We start from the raw sequence: 24923 nt of genomic DNA, 5'->3' as shown, positions 1-24923 counted from the left end.
AATCGAATTAAACTTGATTATTTAATTTGATTTATTACTTTATAGCATATATATAGTAAATCAAATTTAGAATTTAATTAATTTAATTTACTACTAATATAACTAAATCAAATCTAATTAATTCTATTTATATAAAAATATTCTAGAACAGAAATATAATAAAAATTAATTTAAAACATTTGCATAATATTATACTTTATTCAATTTATTAGTGTGAATTACCCTCACAATAATAAAGGGGGGAAAAAGAAACTGAAAGCAAAGTGCTTTCCCAGTGTAAAAATTAAAGTGCTTTTTTCACGTATAGACTACGTGTCACATGCATGATACGACAATCATGATATGCATATCATGTCATATGGGAAAATCAGAAAATGATATCATATATCCTTTTTGAAAAAAAATAATATGTTTGATGGTGTGAGTAGGGATGACAATATCACTCGAATCTGCTGATATTTATCCCGTTTTTTACCCGTTTGAAGAGGGTTTTTAGCGAGACGAAATTTTAAAAGGAGCGGATGAGATCAAATTTAGGTAATACCCGTCCCACTATATATATAATATATATAATTTTAATATATAATATGTATAATATATGTAAAATAATTAGTAAATTATTAATAATATTGTATCATATTTAAATTTTTACTTTAATTTATGTTATATATGTAATGATAATTATAAGAGCGGGGCGGATATCCGCAGAATTGGGTTAGGATTCAACGTTTTACTTCGCGAGTAAAAAGGGACAGATTCTGTGCGGATTGTTGTACAGCGAGAGAGAGGTCAAGTAGAACAAAACCCGCCCCTATCCACCCCTAGGTGCGAGTCTGTGAGAAATAAAAATAATATCGAATTGGCATAAAACTACATGTTTAAAATGGGTTAAGTATCATTTTTGTTCTTAAGATTTAGGTTAAAAATTTTATTTATTTTTAATTTTTTGTATTTAAATTCATTACTAAAGTTTAACTTAATTTTAAAATCGTTTTTCGAACTAAAATACTCTTCTCTAACAACCCTTCTTCAGTAACATTCTTCACCAAAATATTTAATTTTTCTTTTTTTTTTCTTCATCCAGAATTTTTGTTTTCGCTTCTACAGATGAAATAAATTTAAATCATTTTTTCATTAGGAAAATTAACAACAACAATGGAAATTTCAAAACAAAAACCACACAACTAAGAAACACCAGCAGCAACAACAAACAACAAAAAATAAACAAGAAACAAAAGTAGAATCCCAGAAACCAATGCCAGAACAAAACCGACGACAGAAGCCGGCAAACAAGGAAACAACAAATTGGAGGAGCCGAGGAGGAGCAAAAACAGTGACGGCGGTGCGCGATGTCCTCCCTCGCCGATCTGCGGCCGTCGACGTCGGACATTGGCGCTGGAGCAAAAACGGCAACGCGGCGACGCGGCGCTCCTTCCTCGCCGATCTGCTGGCGTCTACGTCGGACACTGGCACAGGAACAAAAACGGCGATGTGGCGCGCGACACCCTCCCTCACCGATCTGCTAGCATCTCCCCCCGCTCATGGAAACAGTGGCACTGGAGCAGAAATGGCGACAATAGCGCGTGACGTCCTCTTTTGCCGGCGTCATCGCCACCTTTTTCTTCCCCCTTCTTCTTTTCCGTGGTTTCTTCTCTTTCTATCTCTTTCAACTTCAAACACTCTTTTTCATATTTTTTTCTTTTTTTATTTTATAATTTTTTATTAAAAATAATTTGGTCAAAAATTTTAAAATTTAAGTAAAAAAAAAAAAATTTAAAACTAAGTTAAACTTGAGAAACGAATTTAAATAAAAAAATTTGAAGACGAATAAATTTTTTTACCTAAACCTAGAAATCAAAATCCTACTTAACTCTTTTGTATACAATGAAAATGATATATATATATATATATTTATATATATATCTTTTTATATATATATATATCTTTTTTTTAAAACAAATAACTACAGTACAACATTGTTTGTTTAAGATTTTTTAATTCAAAAGTGATTTTTTGCCAAAATAATTTTTAAAAAAAAGAAAATATAAACAGGTCATCCATTTAATCTATCAAACTGGCCATAAACAATCCCAATTAAAAAATTTATAGTTCATAAACAAAGCGAATTTAAATGAATGAATTTAAATGAATTGGTCCAAATAACCTACGGGTTTAACGAGTTATACTTTGGTTTGGATGTCAATCCTACTTGACAACATAAGAAATAGATGGTACCAATTACAAAAAAAATAAACAAAGTGACAACACTAAAAAGACATATATATAACCATGTTAACTAACTTGAATTCGTCTTAGTTGTTAAGCTCACTAGTCTTAGTCAGAGGCGAAGCTAGGTTGAAGTTGAGGGAGGGGCCAAAAATTAATCTTGTAATAGAAAAAGAGTAAAATAAAATTTTTAAGGAGGGCTAAAATAAAATTTGTACACAATTTATAAAGAAAATTTAAAGTTTGGGAGGGGCCATTGCCCCCCTTTGGTTATATGTGGCTCCGCCCCTGGTCTTAGTCCGCTTAAATAAGTATCCGAAATTCAAATTTCATATTATATATACAACAACTCATTAACCAACGACAAACTTTTAAATAGAAATTAAATCCGCTATGAATTAATCGTTAACCAGTCAAGTTTGAGGGCTACCATAGAAAATTAAAATAAACAAATAAATAAATATATATTAAAATACAAAATACAAAAATTAACCACGTGTATAAAGAATTTTTTATTTATATAAATTAAATAATTATATTATTTACCGATTTCCATTATTTCCAAGGTTTTTACCGAAATCCATTTTTAAGCATATTTCATTTACAGTGTAAACAAAATATAGTACCTTTCATTTACAGTATAAACGAAATATAGTAGATATCATGAGACGTGTATATTTATAAAATACACTATAAACGAAATACGAATACTTATAATTATAAAAAATTTAATATTTGTAGGTATAAAAATATCATTTTTAAAATGATAAAATAATATTAAAAATATAATTTTGATCAATTTAAAAAATAAAATTCGATATATACACGGTAAACATAGATATACAATTATGGGCACCTTATAGAATTGAAGATGAACACGAATCGGATCACGAATCGGATCAGATATGACCAAACTCTCGATCTGATCCGCACTAAAAACATTAGATCGGATGAGATCCAAATCCACGATTTTTAAGCTTAAATCCAATCCGATCCGCACATTTATAAATCGAATCAGATTTTAAATATATCTGCAAAACATATAAATATTTTAAAAAGGTTATTTTTATCAAAAAAATATCAATAAATTCTCTTTTTTTCGCTCTTTTGGTCGTGAATGCATAGCATAGATAGCATGTGAGAATATCAAAGAAACTATGTTCAAAATGGCCTTATTAAATAGTCCAACGAGCAACGTGACCAAGAAGGGATTCGTCGTGGCATAATAATTAACAAATACGATATTAAGATTACATAAAAGCACAATCACTAAAAACACATTATACGATTATTACACAAGCGACTTTTAAAACGTATTTGCAATTTCAGTGGACACAGTCACTATCCCATTTACTAAAAACACAGAGGCTGCGAATAAGTACCTAGAAACCTGCATCAGCAAAAGGAACAAAAAAGTGTCAAGAATAATGTGAAGTCTATGTTGCAAAATTTGACACCAACAAGAAAAAGGTGCTTACTGGTAATGAAAAAGAGAAAGGAAGGAAAGAATGCTGTGAACCTTGCTACTACTCTTGCATGTGTAATAAATATAATATTATTATGGGTAAACTAGCAGATTCTAGGAAAACAAATTTATTTTATTTTTTTGAAAAAAAAGGTCTCCATAGAACTATTGACATCCATATTCCCGCTAAGGAGCCAAGGCATATGAATTCAAGGCATAACCCGGTTAAGGAACCAAGTTGATGCATGCACCTTGAAAAGAAAAATACCATAGGCTGTAGACATATTTTAATACAAGACAAGTTGGAGATTAAAACAGAAATTGAATATGAATTCAATCACCGTTTGCTTCAGTGCAAAGTCTATGGTAATGAGCATGGGTCATACACACAACTGAATGAAAACTCTAGGTAAGAGTTTTGGAAGAAAAAGGATGAAAAAAGGGTTTGAAAAGTTAAAAAGATTGTTACAGTTCAGTCCTTCACTTCACAACCTTGCTTTCTCCAAAATCAAAACTCACAAATACCCATAAGAGTTTAACAAACAAAGATCCAAATTTATGAAGGGCCAAATGCAGTTGGTATTAATTGCAACGGATTACCATTGTGAGAATAGCTAAATAAACCAGCAGCATCATCAAATCTAAATATCTCAGCTTCTAAATTGTTACATGTAAAAACAGAATAATGGATCACCCAATGTAGAAAAACATCCAATCACTTCAGACATGTTAAAAAACGAGCGAGTAATTTGGAGAACTGATGACACAAGAGGTGATGATGGTAACAATGCATGGTGGAGAACACAAGAGCTAACACGTTTGTAAAGGTGGTGTAAACATAATGTGGGCAAAAGATGTTGTTATACTGGCATGTCAAAAGATATTGTATTGGCATGTCAAAAGGAATATCTATCTCCATGGTGTTATATTGGCATGTCAAAAGATGTTGTAGATAGTTATAGCAAAGAGAATACTAACTGAAACCAGGCGCAAAAACAACCACCTCAAAAGCTAAAATTACTTGCGCAATTTTCGTAATTGCTAGTTAGAACTTAAAACAGAACAGGAACCGTCCAACCAAGGGTGGGTCCAAGTCCAAAAGGAAATAAATACTCATTTAGTGCCTAACGCAAATGAATCATTTAAAGTAAACCGATAGGGTGGGCTAAATAAGAAGACAAAAAGACAAAATTAAAAATAATTAAGGAAGCAACATCACTGTTGCCTAGTTGAGACCTATTTACCAAAACATAACCATGTGGTTAGCAAATAGTAACTTCCATTAGAAACAAACTTCATTGACTCTTCAAAAACCACTTTGTTTCTTTGAAAAGGACGGAAATACAGCTCATTCTCCAAAACAGTTAAATGAAGAGTAAACAATGGGACTATCCCAAAAAAACCATGCTCTAGTACATTCAACAATACAGTGCCCCCAAAAAAATAGAAATCTTCAACAAAAAATCATAGATGAGACCTTGAAGATGACTGTGGCATGATGAAAACAAACAAAAGCTCGACCTTTTCAAAGTCTCATATAAACTAAGAGAAAGGAAGCAAAAGCATAATTAGCACATCACAAATTTGATTATGTTGCCAATGTTCTCTGAAGCTTAATGATGAAATGAATAACAGGAACACCATGCCTTTATAGTAACACTTCAACTGGAAAGCAATCAATATCACTCACAATCAGAAGCTCACTCTAATGATAACATCTCTGAAAGCAAAGAAGATAATGTTAACCAACAAATTAGATATTTTCTTTTTAATTTCTTTTTCAGGGTCCCATGTCATCATTTTGCAACGAAAAAACAAACAAGGCATGGTGGAACAATTCAAGGCATCAACGGAAATGAAAGCACTGTCTAAAACTGTAGAAGAACCCTCAGTTAATTATCTTTCCAATAAAGTTTTATTCTCATTCACAACACAAAAACAACAATACAAAGGTTATGACCAGTTAAAAATAAAAAAAATAAAATAAAATAAAAACAGAGTACGGTTCTCCAAATTCAAATTCGCATAAACCCAATTATAGATACGATTCCACATAAAATAGATTAGATTCCTGAGCAACTAAAATCAAAAGTTTCCAATTAAGTTTTTCATTATCTTACTTCAATTATTACGTTCCGAAGAAGCTTATAATTAACGTTCCAATCAAATCTTCACGAGAAAGATTTTTCCACTAAAAATTAAGCATTCACATGCAAAAGATAGAGATACAAATCAACAAAAAAAAAAAAATTGAAAAACCTAACCTTACTTCAGGAAGAGGAGTGTTGTCCCTCGCAAGGGGGGCTCTGGTCGAAGTTCTTTGACGGGTACTTGGCGGTGACCATTCCGACTTCGAAAACAATGTCGTCACCGGAGGACCTTATTCCCGTGATGGACCACCACTTGAAGAACGCGCGAACCCTAATCCCATCAAGCTCCGCAATTTTCCCCTTCACGATCTTCCCCTTGATGGTTTTGGAGTACGTGGCGATGTAGTTGTCCGGCGGGAGCGTGATCTTGCACGCGCCGCCGAGCCTGACGGAGAAATCGCCGGAAGTGTCGTTCACGGCGTAGCCCAACACGGTTGTCGCCGGCAATAACCCCACTGGAAAGCCATAGTTCGTGAGCTCAACATGAGCCTTTGATATCTTCGAATTTGGGGTTTTAGGGTTAGGGTTTTGGAACGAATTGGAAACGAGATTTAGGAGAAGTCCGAAGAGGAAGAGAACTTTGGGATTCATGGCTTTCTCTTTCTTTCTTTTTTTCCTTAGAATTTTCGTTTCGGTTCAATTCAATTGGAATTTTGATGTGAAAATGAAAATGAAATTGATATATTATTTTAATTTAATTTTTAATTATTTTTTAGGTGTCAATTTCTGCGTATCTGTCATGAGACATACTCGTGAGAAATGGAAGATGACGAGAACGGATAAGGAATCTAAGAATATATTTTTCAGAATCTCTCAACGTGTAACGGAAAAAACTACTTTCTCTTTTGACTCTTTTTGGATTAAACTTATTGGGCCTGAGCTTTGTTATCTTATACTTGAAGCCTATCTTCTTAACCAGCCCAGCCTATTGTTTCCCAAATGCATTTGCTTGGTTTCTTGTGCTTTATATATATATATATATATATATATATATATATATATATATATATATATATATATATATATATATAGAATTACTTGTTATTTGTTATTTTAGTTATATTGACAAAATTAATCAACCTAAATTAATATATGTTACGAAAAAATGATTTTATTTGATTTTTAATTCAAATTAATGTATTCCGTTAATTTTATACTATGTTTTTCAATTTGTATTAGAAATGACAATGAATATTTCATGTATGCGAAAATTATCTCTCATTCTTTATCACCATTTAAAAGATTGTCCCTCATTTCTGCCTCATCCCCATTATGAATTTCTATTTATTTTCCCTCGCTGGGGAGGCAATACTCGTAGGTATCCGTGAATATTAAATTCTAAAAATAAAAAAATAAAATCATGACAAAATTTTATACAATTAAACTAAAATATATCAAATTGAAGACAATTCAAACACATTCAACATAATAACATAAACTCAAACTCTCCCACATACAAATTAAAATAAAACAAAATAAAAAAATTTTCAACATATAGTAACAAAAAAAATCTTGATAAACTCAAACTCTCCCACATACAAATTAAAATAAAACAAAATAAAAAAATTTTCAACATATAGTAACAAAAAAAATCTTGATCGACGATTATAGTTCAATGATAGTATTCCTTTCTTATAATAATACGAATTTGAATAATTAGTTAAGTGCAAATTTAGATATTATGCACATCTTTAATAAACGGTTATTATATAGTATTATTTGATTAAAGAAACACCACTCTTTAAGAATTGTGTAGTTTGAAATATTATACCTTTGACTAAAGGGCATAATTCTTTAAAAATAGTGTATGTTTGAAACATTGAATCTATTAACAATAGAAGAGTCACAACAATTTATGTATGTGAAAAATTATAATTGTTGTGTGCAATATATATAAATATACCCTTGTCCACTATTTAAAGTAAACTAGTCAAGTGTGTATTTTAACTATTGAGAGATTTTTTTGTTCGAGAGAGTTGAAAATTTTTTATTATTGCTAATTTAGAAATCCATAGATTTCATTGTATTTTGGGAGAGTATTGTCATCTTCTTAATTATAATTACCCAACAATTTTTTAGAGATATTTTGATGATAGTTCAAGATCAAAATACTACATTCAAGGTCATGGATCAAGAGTTTGTCAAGTTAGATCACTTTGATGGAACGAATTTCAACCGTTGGAAGTACAAGATGATGTTTCTTCTTTCGGTTCTCAATCTCGCATATGTGATTGGCCCAAAGACTACACCAATTGCCAATGCCGCTGAAAATGCCATATTGGAAGAAAAAGAAAATGTTACTCAATTAAAGAAGAAACATGAAGAAAATACTTTTGCATGTCGATGTCATATTCTTAACACTTTATCCGACTGACTCTATGATCTTTACATGTAAATCCAATCACCATTAGAGATTTGAAAGTTTTTGAAAGAAAAGTACAATAATGAACGATAAGGAATAGATAAGTTTATTATGACGAAATATTTTAAATTTATTATGAATGATACTATGTCTGTTATGGATCAAATTCATGAATTACAAATTCTTGTAAATAGACTTCGTGATTTACAAGTGGTGATCACTAAATCATTACAAGTTGGAGCAATTATTTCAAAATTGCCATCATCTTGTAATGGTTATAAGAAGAAACTTTACATCCTGGTGAGGACTTCACAATTGATAAATTACTAAGGCATATACGTATAGAGGAGGAAACTCGAAAACATGTGTATCTCTCTCAAAGTTCTAAAGTGAATCATATTGGTGAAGACAAAACCAATAAGAAGAAAATAAAGTTCTCAAAAGATTCGAAGCAAGACAAGAAAAGACAAAGAGAGTGTTATCATTGTCACAAGAAAAGACATTACATCAAATAATGTAGACTTCTAAAAAAGAAAGCACCAAAGACCAACTTAGTAGAAGAAAAAGATCTAATTGCTATGGTTGCAGAAAAAATACAAAATATGCATATTATTGACATGGTTACAAAACTCAACATGGCAACACAAGGAAAATTACTTGAATGGTGGTTAAATTCTGGGGCTACTGTTATTATTTGCAATGATCACAAACAATTCAAAATATATGAAAAAGTAAACAATAGAGAAGTCTTGATGGACAATAACAACTCAGTCAAAATTTGTAGTCAAGTAACTATGAAATTAAATCTTCTATCTGAAAAGAAGTTAAGTTTAATAAATGTACTTCATGTTCCAGATTTGAGAAAAAAAAATTAGTTTCTTGTTAGTCTCTTGTGTAAGAAAGAATTTAAAGTTGTAATAAAATTCGATAAAGTGATCTTGCTTAAGAATGATATATTCATAGGAAAAGGATATTGTACTGAAGGCATGTTCAAATTTACTATTAATAATAAAATGAATGTTTCTTTGTATATTGTTGATTCTTGTGATTTATGGTATAGTAAATTAGCACACTTAAATTACAAATCAATTGAATATATGCATAAAAATAACTATATAAATCTTAATAACAAGGATTTTAATAAGAAATATGATATTTGTATACAATCCAAAATTATTAAGAAACCTTTTTCTAAAGTTGAAAGAAAGACATATTTATTAGAATTGATTCATAGTGATATTTGTGAATGAAATGACAATATTACTAGAGGAGGAAAAATATATTTTATAACTTTTATTGATGATTGTTTTAGATTTACTTATGTGTATTTACTTAGAAAGATAAAACTTTTGAAATGTTTAAAAAATATAAAATAGAAGTAGAAAACATGCATGATAAGAAAATAAAAGTTCTTCATAGTGATCGAAGTGGAGAATATTTTTCTAATGAATTTGATAACTTTTGTAAATTACATGATATTGTGCATGAATCTTCCGCTTCATATACTCTGTAACAAAATGGTTTGGCAAAAAGAAAAAACTGCACCTTAGTGAATATGGTTAATTCAATGTTACTAAATATAAAATTGTCTTATAATTTGTGGGATGAATCATTATTGACATCATGTCATATCCATAATAGGATCATCAATACATAGAAAAGGTTTCTACTTAGGAAATTTGAAAAGAAAGAAAACCTAATTTGAATTATCTGAAAGTGTGGGGATGTTTAACCTTTTATCGAGTTCCAGATAAAAAAGAAAACCAAATTAGAGCCAAGAGCCATAAAAGGCACTTTTATAGGATATGCTCAAAATTCAAAAGCATATAGAATATTAGACTTAGTGTCTAATGTAAATTTATCAATGATTTAACTTCTAGTTCAGAATATCTCCAAAATAATACTAATATTTCACAAGAAATGAAGAATCAAAATAATAAATGTTTAAGCAACAAAGAATTGATTGAACCAAGGAAGAACATGAGAGTGAGAAAAGAAAAGGACTTAGGTCCATATTTTATTTCTTTTCAAGCTATCACCTTTTAAATTAGAAGGAACTAGGAATTATGTGACAAATAAGATTCTTATTGTGGTGAATATAGATGGTGATCTTCCAACGTTCAAAGAGACTATGGCTTCAAGAGATTTTGCATTTTGGAAAGAAGCAACAAATGATGAAATTGACTCAATATTATCAAACAATACTTATGTCTTGGTTGATTTGTCTCCAGGATCAAAGTCTATAGGATATAAGTGGGTATTTAAAAGAAAGTATAACACTGATGGTTCATTAGAAACCTTTAAAGTAAGGTTAGTGGCTAAAGGATTTAGACAACAAGAAGGTCTAAACTATTTTGATACCTGTGCACTTGTGGCAAGAATGACTTTTATTAGGACTCTTATAGCATTAGCATTCATTCACAAGCTTCATATACATCAAATGGATGTTAAAACAACTTTTCTAAATAGAGATCTTAATGAAGAAATTGATATGAAGCAATTGAAAAGTTACGTGTTACCTAGAAATGAAAAGAAAGTTTGTAAATTAATGAAGTTTTTGTATGGCCTAAAACAAGCACCTAAACAATGGCATGAGAAGTTTGATTCAGTGGTGTTATCAAATGGCTTCTTACATAATAGTATAAATAAATGTATTTACTCAAAATTTGCTAAAGATTATCGAGTAATCATTTGTTTATATGTTGATGATAAGTTAATTATTTGAACAAATTTAGAAAAAATTCGTGTAACGAAGGAGTATCTAACCTCTAAATTCAAGATTAAGGATTTGAATAAAGTTGATACAATATTAGGCATAAAGGTGCATAAGAATGAAGTTGGCTTTACTTTAAGTCAATCTCATTTTATCAAAAAGGTATTAAAAAATTTGATCATCTCACAGTTAAAGAATCTAATACACCCTATAATCTTAAGTTTAAATTAGAAGGAAACATGAAAAGATCTACAGCACAATTAGAATATGCTAGTGTTATAGGAAGTTTAATGTATGTAATGCAATGTACCAAACCTGATATAGTATTTATTGTATGTAAATGATCAAGGTTTACAAAAAAGCCTAGCAATCAATATTGCACTACTAGAAAATTACTTATTACAGATGGATATTTCCGACAGATTTTATCCCACGAAAATATAGACAGATTTTGTGAGAGAGTTTTTGTCGGAAACAAAGTAAAATGAATTAGGATAAATTACAAACAAAAAAGAGAATCTGTTGATAATTCTGTCAGAAAAATTAATTTTTTTCGTAGAAAATAATTACCGACGAAAAATCCATCTCTATTTAAATAAACAAAATATTGTGTTTTATTAAACTATTACAGACAGAAAATATGTCTGTAATTTAAAATATTTCGTCGGAAAATATTAACTTAAACCTAATCTACACCCCCTCTCTCTCTCGAGCTCCATTCACAAATAAACACAGCTGCCAACTCCTACCTTTATGTGCTTCTTCCTTTCTCCGTCGTACAGCTGCTTCTTCTCTCTGTCGCACGAGTTGCTTCTGCTGCTGCCGCTGCCGTCGCCGCTTACATTGCATGATATCTCTGTCATGCCTTGCGTCGCATGAGCTCCCTTTGCCGTCGCTCTCGTCGCGTCTACTCCCATCGTCGTAGAGCTCTCTCTGTCGTCGCTCTCATCGCATCTGCTCCCTTTGGCACCTCTTCCATCTAATCTCAACTCACTCTCTTAGTTCTTCTCGTAACCATCTCGAATTTCAAGTATATATATATATATATATATATATATATATATATATATATATATATATATATATATATCCTGATTTTGTGATTCTGTTCTTCGTGATAAATCTTAGGGCTCAATTTTTTTGCCCCAGTTTTAGCTGGGTTTATCATACTTTGCTTTTGTGCTTCGTGAATCTGTAGGTTTACTCTAATTTTGATGAATTTTTTTGCAATCAGAAGCTTTTTTGACCTAAAATTCATGGTTTTTAGGTAGAACACTTAGTGGTAGGCTATTTCTTTCGACTGAAGGCTCTTTCACTTATTATCATTCTATGACTTGTTAATTTTCTAAGTGGTTATGATTTGCTTAGACGAACAAAAGATCATATTAGGACAATAGAACAAGTTAATGTTGCACTTGTTGCATGCAACAGTTTGAAGCTTAATGGCCTTGTTATCAGTGGAGGTATACTTACTTTTTTTGGAACTTCATATGTTGCTTAACACGTTGAGCTTCAAAATAGGTTTCTAACCATTGAGATGTATGATGTTTTAGGTGTTACATGAAATATAGATGCTACGCAACTTGCAGAAACTTGATTATATTGATTCTCTTGCAATTGTAATATTATCCTCCAAAGTTAATAGAAGTGGTTCTAGGTCTCACATGCCTAACGAGCTACAAATCATTAAAATTTTATTGGCATTTTACATTAGGGTAATGGATCTAGGTAATAGGCCATTTTGTGTGATTCATGTGATACTATTGTGTAACTTTATGATATAATTGTTGATTGGCAGGTTGTTGAATATCAAATCAAATCTACAGCATAACATCTGATTGAGGAACCATTGTCTATTGATCATGTCGAGCGAGTGCTGGATAATATTTATAAGGTTTCTGAAGAACACCCCACTAGCAGATATGTTATCAGGAATGCTGGCATTGTGGTTTTGATAGTGACTGTTCTTAGCAAGAACTCTAAAACTATTGGATTGCGTTTGAGAAGCAAAGTTCTAATGACTTTACTTAGCATAGCCAAGGACGAAGAAAGTAGGGTCAGTTTTATTTATCTCATGCTTAAAGAACTAGAGTGTATGGATTGGTTATAAATCAACATAAACTAATAATTTTATCCTCGCAAGATTAAATTGCTAACAATTTATATTATATTTCTCATGCGGTATCTAAATGATCACTGCAGTGACAACTTGGTCTTTTAAGTGTCTAGATATTTATCTTTTTTTACTAACTGGTAGATGCTTAAAATTAAATATCTCAAATTGGAATGTAGATGAATTTTGAAGCAGGTTCTGATGGCGTTAAGATAGAGATGGCCTCTTTGGTGGGAAGGATGACATTGACAAATAGTTGTAAAGAACAAATTGCTAGGAACGGCGCTAGAACAAATTGCAGCTCGAAATCCCCTTTCTTCTTTGCTTCTTTCTCACTTCTTCTTCTGTTTTCAGATCAAGCTAACTTCAGGTGATTCATTCCTTCCCTTCCCTTCTGTTCCCTTCCCTTTTCGTTTCTTTATTTTCTTCCTAATTCTAATTTGTTTGGTCCAATTCCTTAAATCCAATCTTCCCCTTCCATGCAACTGGACTGTACTATGATAGTGCTTTTTGCCACCTAGGGAATCGGAATGCTTCCCATGCTTCCCTTTCTCCTAGCGTTTCGTCTAATTTTGATTCCAGCTAATCGTTATTTACTCTTCTTACCAGGTGCAATAAGGGTTGATCATCTTGTCTAATAATCACAACAATAGCAAAAAATGGTATGCTTTTTAGTGTAATATTGCCACAAAGAATAATTTATATTGTTTAGTTCTCATTTATGATTTATCTCAGCTCCTTTTTTGCTGTTCTAATTGCGTGCAATTAAATATGAAATTTCAATTCTAAGGATCACCAATCAAATTGGCTTAACCTATAACAGCTAATGCATAGAGTTTATAGGTATCTTAAAACAAATATTTCTTAACGTAATCTTACTTTTTTTTGTTCTTTCTCTTTTTCTCTTATTAAATTCGCAACCCCAAATCGAAAGTGGTGATAAAAGTAAGTTTCTGTGCCCATGCTTGATCTGATTGGAATATTATTTGTTGTTTGTTCAATTTCTGATATAAAAATCAAATTCTTTTCTTTTCTTTTTTGCTTCAGTTATAATACCTCCATCAGCACTTGATCGTCTAAGTAAGTTATGTTACCTCTTTCACTTCAGTTTGGTAGTGGAATTTTCTTCTTCTTCTTAAATGTTATTCCTTGAAAGTGGTGTGTTGCTTTAACTTGGATCTTGTTTTGGATCCCTATTTAGGTTTAAAGTGGCTGTGCTCTCTGTTATGGTATGCTTATTGATGCTTCCTAGTCTATATTGTTGCTTGATTTGTTTTCCACCTTAATGAGTGGAAGACAGAGCAATTGGTACATATTTTAGAATTTTTGAATTTATTCTGATAGTGATCTTAGGATATTTTTTTACTATTTTGTTTTATTATCGTTTAGTAACTTTGGAGCTTACTTAGATTATGTATCATGCTGTGGTCTTTTAAGATCAAAGTTTAAATGTTTTTACCCCTTTGATTTTGTGTCTTGTAGGATTCATTTGCTGGTGAAGATAATCATGGTCAGCCTTCTAGACAAGGTGATATTAAAGGTGTTTTGATGGTGTTTTTAACTTGCCCTTGTAGTTTTTTCCCTCTTCCCATCATGAATATTTTGTTTGATTCTCTTTTGTAATAGTATGAAGCCAGTGTTAGTTTAAGAGTGTAATAAAATTAGTTAGTTTCTCCATTTATATAATATTCGTTTTGTTCAAACTGTTTGTTCAATATTTCAATTGAATAATTTGAAGGTACTAATATTATTTATTGTGTTATTAGATCCATGAGGTCGACAAATAAATCGATAAGCTCTCTGGGCTACTTCAAAAGCTAAAGGTACTTATTATCACCATCAGTTATCACTTTTTGTTGTTAGCTAGGTTTCATCTACAGCTGTTACTAAATAGAAATGTTGCGGGAAGCTAATGAGGAATCAAAAGCCGTTATAAAAGCATCTGCTATGAAAGGTATATTGCATCAGAGTCGAATTGGGTCATAATGTGTGAGATTTTTTTGGCATCAATATTGGCTATGTAAATATTCATGGTTCATATTGTATCAAATCAATAATTTTTAAATATATTGCCTTTTCCATTAGGACATTATGCGTGCCTGAAACTTAATGCTCTATGATCACGAACGGAAATGCAACATCATTTTCAGTTATCAAGAAGAGGATGGAGAAGGATATTGATGAAGTTGGAAAGATTGCACATGGTGTCAAAACAAAAATAGAAGCTATAAACAGAGATGTAATGAGACGAAGAAAATAACTTGATGTTTTAGTAGATTTTCGTCTTGAAATTTCAAACATATGAAGAATTTTTTATATGGCCTTGTTATTTGCATAACTTAGTATAGTTGAACAATACATTGAGTTTATGTTTTGAATTATAGTAGATGTATCAACACATTTTGATGTATGGTTGTTACTTATTATTATAGTTGATGTATCAATACACTTTATTTATGTTTTGAATTATATTGACTTGCTTGTTTATAGTACTTTTCTTTTAGTTTGATAATACGACGAATTTTTTATTTTTTGTAATATTATAAATATTCGAATACAAATTAGATAAAAAATTGTATTTATTAAATTTATATTTATTTTGTATGAAAACAGGTTTATTTTGCAATGAAAAAATCTAAAAAAATTCTATTTTACCTTACTGACAGATTTACAGACGGATTTTCTGTCTGTATTCAGATTTCTAATGGTTTTCCAAGGCTCCAATTACCGACGAAAAGTTTGTCGAAAAATCTGTTGCTAATTACTGACGAAAAATTCATCAGAAAATATGTCTCTAATTACCGACAAAAAATTCGTTGAAAAATCTGTCTCTAATTACCGACGAAAAATCCGTCGGAAAGTTTGACGTTCCAGGGAAAGGGAGGGGAGAATTTATCGAAGGAAAATCTGTTGGTAAATAATTTTCGACGAGGCTTTTACAGAGGGACCAAATCTGTCGGTAACAAAAAATTCGTCTATAATAAAGACCAAATCTGTTTGAAAATCTTTCTGTATTAAGCAATTTTCTAGTTGTGTTGAAAAGCTATTACAAGTTCTTGGTTATCTCAAAAAAATCATAAACTTGGGATTACACTATATTGATTATCCCGAAGTTTTAGAAGATTATTTCGACGCAAGTTGAATTACAAATCTTAGTGATAACAAATCTACTTTAAGATGAATTTTCACCCTAGGTGGTAGAATAATAAGTTGGGCCTCAAAGAAACAAACATGTATTACATATTCTACTATGGAGACTGAGTTTGTAGCTTTATCAGCTGCAGGTAAAAAAGTGGAATGGTTAAGAGATTCGTTATATGATATAAAGTTGTGGTCACAACAGAAGATAACTATTTCAATCTTATGTAATAGTGAATCAACAATGTCTCAAGCATATAATAAGGTTTATAATAGAAAGTCTAGACATATAAGTTTGAGACATGGGTTTGTGAGGCAACTAATAGATGATGGTGTAGTTACCATCACTTATGTAAGATCTCAAGAAAATTTAGCAGATCCTTTGACTAAAAATTTGTTAAGAGATAAAATCAAAGAAACTTCTATTAAAATGGGATTAAAATATATTATTGTTAAATGATGAAAACTCAACCTTATTCTAATAGATCACTAGTTTCAAGGTTTAATATGTAATAATAAGCTATTAGCAATTGGAGCACTAAGATATAGGATTTAGTGCTATGTAAAATAAATAGGAAGGTGAGTTAAAACTCTTAATAAAATGATAATATTATTTATCAAAGAATTCCACTTATATGAATATAGGAGTGATGTCGCTCTAATCGAGAATTTTAGAGGTTTTATTCTTGTAAATATTTATAAAACCAAGATGAACACAAGGCCATACAAATGCTTAAAATTTATAAACTCTTGAACTTAGAGAATATAAGTGATGTGTATAATTTTCGGTACTAATATATGGAGTATGTGTTTAATTAATTAGATATCTATTATTTCATTAGAACTTTAAAATTTATATTAAAAAAATGTTTAATCTAGTGACATATTTTTTACGCATATACTTGTATGATATTTAAATTTAATAAATAGTGGAAGATCGAAAGGTATTTACAAATTTGATTAATTAATTAATTAATTAATAATAATAATAATAATAATAATATTATTATTATTATTATTATTATTATTATTATTATTATTATTAAAATTAATAAACGGTTGGTAACCGTTCATATATTGTTCATTATAATAATGGTGCATAGTATTATTTGACTAAAAGGATACAAATCTTTAAGAATAATGTATGTTTGAAATATTGTACCTATTAACAATAGAAGAGTCACAACAATTTATGCATATGATAAATTATAATTGTTATGTGCAATATATATAAATATACCCTTGTCCACTATTTATAGTACACTAATCAATATGTATTTTAACTATTGAGAGATTTTCTTATTATATTTAACAGAGTTAAGAATTTTTTATTATTGTTAATTAAGAAATCCATAGGGTTTATTATATTTTAGGAGAGTATTATCATTAACCTTATAACAACTAAGTGTGTAAACAAATATTTATTTAAAGAAAGCGATCTAACCGTGTCTTGAAACCAAAACACAATTAAAGTTTTGTCATCTTCTTAATCATAATTATTACCCAATAATATATATAAAGGATATTTTAATAATTTTACATTACTGAGAATTTAGCGGATTCCTATGAGATAAGTACCTCAATCTCTGTCTCCTCCTCATTTATTTGTTTTGCGGGTCTCTATTTTACTCCTCGTCGCAAATTATTTTCTGCGAATTCTCGCGAATTTAAATTTTTTTTGTCCTTCCTAATTTGCATCATGTATAAAATTGTTTGAAGAGTAAAATTCTAAAATTGATACTACTAATATTTTATTTAATAGAATTTAATTTTAATGCATTTTAATGTAAAATTAAACTCAAATAAATCCAGGTGACATGTTGGCACTAAAGTTATTTGGTTTATAAATTTTTATTTTGTTATATGAATAATTGAAATTTTTGTTCTGAATTTTAAGTTTATTATACTATTTTATCTTTTTCATAACGGTTTAACTAATTGAGTGAAAATAAAGATAGACAAAATAAGGTGGATTTCATAAAATAACTCCACAAATTAAAGAAAGGAATTTGTAGTCTTTAAAATATCACAAATCAAGTTTGTGACAAAATATACCAATTAGTGTATTTGACTTAATTGATACTACTGTACATTTTGTAACAAATTTGTAATATTTTGGGAATTTTTTTTAATTCAAAAACTATTTTGTCAAATTAAAATTTGTTGAGATTAAAATGCTCATTTACTCTGTAATATGTATGTTACACTTAGACTATTAGACATGCCAAACAACATTGGCAATTATGCTATACAAATAAATTAGTTTAGTTCGTATTCTTAGTACCCAGTTTAACAGAGAGAAGGGGGGATCTCTTTTTACTCCATTCTTTGTGATTCCTTTGTTCCCTTTTTCTTTTCTTAAATATTTAATATCTTAGACAATTATGATGTAAAACTATATATTAGCTATGTTTTTTATGTGATCAAGTTGGGTTGATGAATAATTATTTTTCTCGTTCGTTTAAGTTAGTGTAAAAAATTTAAATCTTGTCTATATATACAATAACTTATTAGTCAGTATCAGATCTTTAAATAAAATTCAAACATGTTGATTAATCCTTGAAAAAAAGCTATGTTTTTATATCCATAGGATATATAATTATTTATTATTTATTGGTAAGATGTGGTAGCTGAATGACAGATGACGTGAGAAAATAAGGGAAAAAAAAAATGAGAGCTAGAAGAGTAAGTGAGGTACCAAATTTACGTTTATTTTAGTGGTGAAGGCCATATTGGCATGTCAGCAAAAGCCATTACAGAAGCTGCTCTATGATCTATGCTTGCCAGATTTGCTAGTGATTCAGTTCAGCTTCTTATACTCAGTATCAATTACCGAAAAAGAATATTTGGTAGCCAAATGATTTGAACATCTACATGGACAATAGTCATCACATATTTCGTAACATTTAAAGATAAAACATGGAATAAGACGATTATATTAAATAGATTTAGAATTGGTTTGATAAAATATTTATCTTTTACACTTAGTTTATTAAAGTTGTTTTTCTAAAAGATAATTTTTAAAAATTATAATATATATATTTAGTAAATTAAATTAAAAGTGGCATTTAATAAACACAAACCATTACATCTGTATTTAGTAAAATAATTTTTAAAATTTAAAATAATCATAATAGATATAAATAAAAAAAGTTGTCATAAATAAAATTTGACATTAACAATTAATTAAGGATAAATCTAAATATTTACTAATATATAGAGTTATATTAGATTTTTAATTTTAGTAAATAAAATTTAATTTTAAAATATATATTTTTAAATATTTTTAAAAGTATTTTAATTTTTAAAAACTACAATCATAAATACATTATCTTTTTAATTTATTAAACACAATAAAATTTTTGTATTTTTAAAAAATATAAATAATTTTTTAAAAGATTTTATCAATCAAATATGAATATTGTCATAAAATATTATAATATACTTGATTAAAATACCAAAAATATTATGTACGTATAAAAAATTAATCGTCATATATTTATATATAAATATATATATTATTTAACTGTATTTTAATATGTATTAAAAAAATTATTAAGTTAATAGCTTGGACACATTTTTTGATGCATCATGGATTGTGTTTATTGAATAATTTTTTTTTTTCAATTACTCCTTGATTTTCTACATTATTGAATTCTTGGTTCTTATCTTACCTTTTATAGTATAAAGAATAATTGAAGATCATTGGGTGTCTGGGCCAGCAAGGAGGAATTTGATTTTGATGTGACGGACCAGTTATTATATAAGATATTTGGATATATTATCTACTATTTTATGAGATATGAGACTTATTTTTTATGTAAATCAGTTTAATTGTTTAAATATACAAAACATTTCACTTCGCATAATGAATTTCTAGTTCTAATTTTCAGTTGCATAATTGTGGCCACTCTTTATATGAAGCTCCCATACAAAGGGGAAAAAAATATGGTCCAAAAGAAAAAATATCTTGCTGCTACATTTTAAGAAAACTGAAAATGTAAAGGAATATTCAAATTTCAACTTGGTCATAAGTCATAACAAAAGTGAAACATATTAATAATAATCAGTGCTAATTCCTTACATCTGAACATTAACCAAAATATATTAAAATATTAATTAAATATCTAAGTCTCAGCTGATAGATGATGACTGATGAGAGACATTAATCAGCAGAATTTCTGGAGATTCCACTTAATAAGGGTTAATATTAGTATTATTATATTAATTAATTAATATTATACACTTTATATGTCACAAGAACAAGAGCTACAGAAAAGAAGAGAATTCCTAGATTACTTCATGAACTACTTTTGTGTTTGTTGAATCTGCTGAAGATGGATGTAGTGTCCAAAAAAAACTTCCTTATTCATTCATTTCACTCCAAAGCTCAGCATTTTTCACCTTAGAGACACTTTGCAACACTTCAAAGGGAAGAATGTCTCCCATAACAACTACCATTTTTGTTTCTAGATCCACCTTGTATGAGCTCACTCCTGTATCAATAATAGTTACAAATTAAAGTAAATAAAATAGAGAACTTTAAGAAATTAACATTCAAACATGCATGGACAATGGTTTCAAAATCAACTTCAACTTGGTGAATCCTAAAATAAGATAATCCAATAATAATAATAATAATAATAATAATAATAATAATAATCAAACTATTGATAAAAGTACCTTGTAAATTTGTTAGCCATAAAAACACCCTCAAAAATGTTTAAAATGTAATAAAAATACATCGCTGTTAATTATATATTCTTAAAAATATTTTAGAAATTGAATTTTGATATTATTTTTTGTAAATATAATTAGAAAAGTAAGTAAATTTTGTTTCTAAAATTTAATAATTTTATACCAAGTGAATTTTTTTGTAATTTTTCGTGGATGGTAAAAATAATTTTAAAAAAGAATCTGAAGATAGAACTTTAGTTCCATTTTTTATATATATTTTTAATTAATTATCTAAATATTTTTATAGAATTTTAAATCAAGCACACAGATAGCTTGTTAAATATAAAAAGTCAATTGTCATTTACAAAAAAATGGTATTTTTTGTTATATTTTTTCACATTTTAAAAAATTTTAAAAATATTTTTATCGTTAATAAATTTTAAAAATAATTGGGTGATTTAATAATTAGAGGATACTTTTAGTAGTTTAGTCTAACTACAGAAAACAAAAATGGCTAACATAGAGACAGAGTAAGCTATACCTAGCTTTCTCCTCTGCTTAACATTTGACCTACAGAAACACAAGTTGGTTGAACTTCATATGAAACTTTGAAAAACACACCAGAGAGAGAGAGAGAGAAAGAAAAGTGTAAAACAAAGCCTAACAGTTTTATTAATTTTTTTTTTAACTTTTGAATGTGCTATGTTGTTTAGTTTAGTCTTAAAATTTTCATGTTCATGTAGTTATTTATTGGCTAATGATAAAATCTTAAAAAAAACTTCGATCTGCCACGAATAATTAGTCATTGTGCTTCTGAACTGAAAATACCATGAAAATCAATAAAAAAATTACTCACCTTCCAACTTTGAGATATGTTTCTCAACTTTTTTGGCGCATCCATAGCAATGCATGGATACCCTCAACATCACTATCTGAATATATATTATTTGGTCAAGAAAACAGGAATATATCACATTAATTAATAATTATAATATTAAGAATAAGGGCATAATAAAAATAAAGGGACTTTAATTTAATTTACCACCTTTGGTTTCAATTGAAAAGCCAATGTCTGTTTTCCAGCGACAACATCCTTCAATCTTAGCTTATTATGATGACTATCATCAGTTGCAATCAATGGCTTTGCCTCAAACTCATCATCTTCATCATAATCCATGGAGCTTATGCAGAAGCAAGAAGTGCTTGATGAAGCAGAAGAAGAAGAAGAAGAAGAAGAAGAAAAACAAAAAGTGTCTAGCATCTTACCTAGTTTCCCCATTATTATTTGAGAGGCAAATTTAGTTGCAAGAACAAGAGCCTCTCATACAGAGGAGGGTAGTAATGAGAGTGTGTTTATAGATACGTCAAGAGGAGAGTGGAGAAGACATGGAAGCTCTAAGGTCAAAGTTTTATTGGGGGAATAGATAAAGGTAGCACACTACCCAATAAATTTCTACTAGGAATAACAATTGAAAATGCTATAAAGTCAATGGAGTATTTGTATAATATATACAATTGGTTATTTATTTGGCCAAATATAAGTTAAAAAATGAATATTTATTAGGATAAAATACTATTAATTTTTTCAAACACAATATACTCATATTATTTAGAATAACCATCCAAATATTAAAAATAATAAACATTTAATATCTTATTGAATCGAACAGTTCTAAAGCCCCATTATATATATATTATACAAATATTTCATTGGCTCCCTATATTTCTTCAAATGGTCAAATGAGATATATGAGAACTTTTCTTCCCGTTTAAAAGAAAAATTGAGACTAAATTAAATATTTGTAGTGATTTGTATTTAAGTATCATATTTAATTTAAAATAAATATAAAGATTGAAGGGTAGATTTAAAATTTAAAAAGTTAAATAAAAATATTTTTTTTAAAAATTACTAAAATTTTAATCTTTAGACTGAATTTTTGTATTTTAAAACTGAAATTTTAACTTTAATCTTTGACTATTAAATACAATACTAAATTTCAGTTTTTTCTTTTCTAAAAACAAACATTGCCTTAATTCTCGTAGAATAACGAGAATAGAAATAATTTTTAATATTATAATTAATAAAAAATTTAAGAACACATGTTAGTTAGTTTTTTTATTATTATGTTTTGGTAAGATGTGATACCTAATCATTTTTTTTATTTTTTATCTGTTTATAATTTTTTATATCAGTCACTACTCACTATAAATATTTTTAGGAATTAGATATATTTTTTAAAATATATAATTTTTTTATTTTTATTTCAAATTGTGTTAGACCGTATTTAATTATAGAGATAAGATAATATATATATATATATATTATTTATATTTAAGAAATAATATTAGATGCTCAACACATCTCTTTTAAAATTTTTGTCTTAAATTTAAATCAACTAACCGATTTTCTACTTTTTTTTTTCCTTCCTAAAAGCCCTCCTTTGACAATTCCTTTGTATCTTATCTCTAAAATCAATTACTACCTTATAATAGGAGACAAAATGAATATATATAAATTTCCAGCCATGTAGTAATATATAAATTTTCAACCATGTAAATAAAAAATTAGTCACTAAATTAATTACTCATATAAAATATATGTTAAAATATAAAATATAATAATAAAAATAATTTAATATATATATGATAATTAATTTAATAACTTATTTTGTAAGTACATATAATACTTTTTATAAATGTTATACAGATAATAAAGAATAGTAACAATGTACACATTGAGTTTGTCATGTGACGAGCCACCAAACAACTGACCAAACCAAAACAAGGATTTAGGTGTATTACGAATTTACTATGACATCAAAATATCAAATACTGTTCACTCAACAAAATTACAGAATATTGTATTATATTATTATTGTATCACTCACAACTCGCAAATTTAATTATTGTAAAAATTTTAATTATATTAAAATTAAGGGTAAGTACGATTTTGGTTCATAAAATTTAGTGCCACAATCGAAATTGTCTCTCTTGTATTTTTAGATTTAAAATCATCCTTAACATTTTTTTTCGTATTAAAATCGTTTTTTTTAATTTTTTAAATAAAAATACCCTCCCTTTCCCCTCTCCTCCTACCCCCCCCTCTCTGGTCTCCCCTTCCCCGCTCACCCCCACCCCCACCCTTCGGTCTCCCCTTTCCCCTTCCTTTTCCTCCCCCACCCCCTCCCGGTCTCCCTTTCCTCCCTCCCCCTCCCTTTCCCTCACCTCCACCTCCACTCTCCAGTCTCCCCTTCCCCCCTCCCCCTCCCTTACCCCCACCCCATCTCCGGTCTCCCCTTCCCCCCTCCCGTTCCCCCACCCGCCTCCCAGTCTCCCTTTCCTCTCTTCCCCTCTCCCTCCCCGTCTTCCCTTTCCCTTATCATCATCACCACTACCATTCCCCTAAACCACAACCACAACCAAAATTTAACAAATGCAGCAAATTCAGTAGCAAAATTTAACAGCAAAAATAGCAAAATTTAACAGCAGAATCAGAATAAACAGAAGAGAAAAAAATTCAACAACAAATTCAACAGCATCTTCTTCATTTTCTTCCTCTTCTTCTCCGGCTTCTTCCACTTCCCCTCCTCCCTCTTTCCTAACACCAACACCAACACCAACAGAATAAACAGAAGAGAAAAAAACTGAGATCTGGGAAAGGGAAAGGGCTTCGCACGAAGGGGAGGGGCTGGACGCCGCAGCAGCGCTAGGTTGGGTCGCCATGGCTCGTCGATGGTGGAGGCTACGGGTCAGTGGTTCGGCCATGGGGAGGTTGGTTCGCATGGTGGTTCGACGTTGAGAGGAGACGCGAGGTGGAGAAGAGGGTAGAGGGTCGCGGGGGTGGTTGGCTGGGTTAGGGTTCGGACAGGGGGTGGTGACGGGCTGGGACGCTGGTAAGGGCGCAGTGGCGAAGGTTGGGTGGCAACGCCGTCACTGTGAGGGGCGCGGCGGCTGTTCGGTGGCAGAGGAGAGGAGAGTGGGGCAAGGGGACAAAGAAGAGATGAGAGAAGAGGAAGAAGAAAGGGGAGAGGGGAAAAGGTGGTGTCGTGGTGGCTCGCTGGCGATTAGGGTTGCTGGCG

At 29.8% G+C, this 24923-nt stretch overlaps 2 protein-coding genes across 3 annotated transcripts; both read right to left on the bottom strand.

Annotated features, from left to right (window-relative positions):
• Positions 1-3382: 3382 nt before the first annotated feature.
• On the bottom strand, positions 3383-6758 carry LOC112802175 (uncharacterized). Of its 2 annotated transcripts, none has more exons than XM_025845272.3 (2): positions 5956-6758; positions 3383-3616 (listed from the first exon to the last, which is right to left on the bottom strand). In XM_025845272.3, exon 1 carries the CDS (start codon positions 6430-6432, stop codon positions 5962-5964), a length of 471 nt encoding a protein of 156 aa, XP_025701057.1. In that variant the 5' UTR covers positions 6433-6758; the 3' UTR covers positions 3383-3616; positions 5956-5961. The 2 variants fall into 2 exon arrangements, with proteins under 2 accessions (XP_025701057.1, XP_025701058.1); XM_025845273.3 differs by having other exon boundaries at positions 5961-6726.
• Positions 6759-20205: 13447 nt separating this feature from the next.
• On the bottom strand, positions 20206-22324 carry LOC112802174 (protein SODIUM POTASSIUM ROOT DEFECTIVE 2). Its single transcript, XM_025845271.3, has 3 exons — positions 21890-22324; positions 21701-21776; positions 20206-20663 (listed from the first exon to the last, which is right to left on the bottom strand). The coding sequence occupies exons 1-3, from the start codon at positions 22121-22123 to the stop codon at positions 20533-20535; spliced, it is 441 nt and encodes a 146-aa protein (XP_025701056.1). The 5' UTR covers positions 22124-22324; the 3' UTR covers positions 20206-20532.
• Positions 22325-24923: the final 2599 nt, after the last annotated feature.

This window comes from Arachis hypogaea, chromosome 5 (assembly GCF_003086295.3).
Source record: "Arachis hypogaea cultivar Tifrunner chromosome 5, arahy.Tifrunner.gnm2.J5K5, whole genome shotgun sequence".
Classification (NCBI taxonomy): Eukaryota; Viridiplantae; Streptophyta; class Magnoliopsida; order Fabales; family Fabaceae; genus Arachis; species Arachis hypogaea.
The sequence above is the reverse complement of the archived record's forward strand: the minus strand, read 5'-3'. Positions and strand labels throughout refer to the sequence as shown.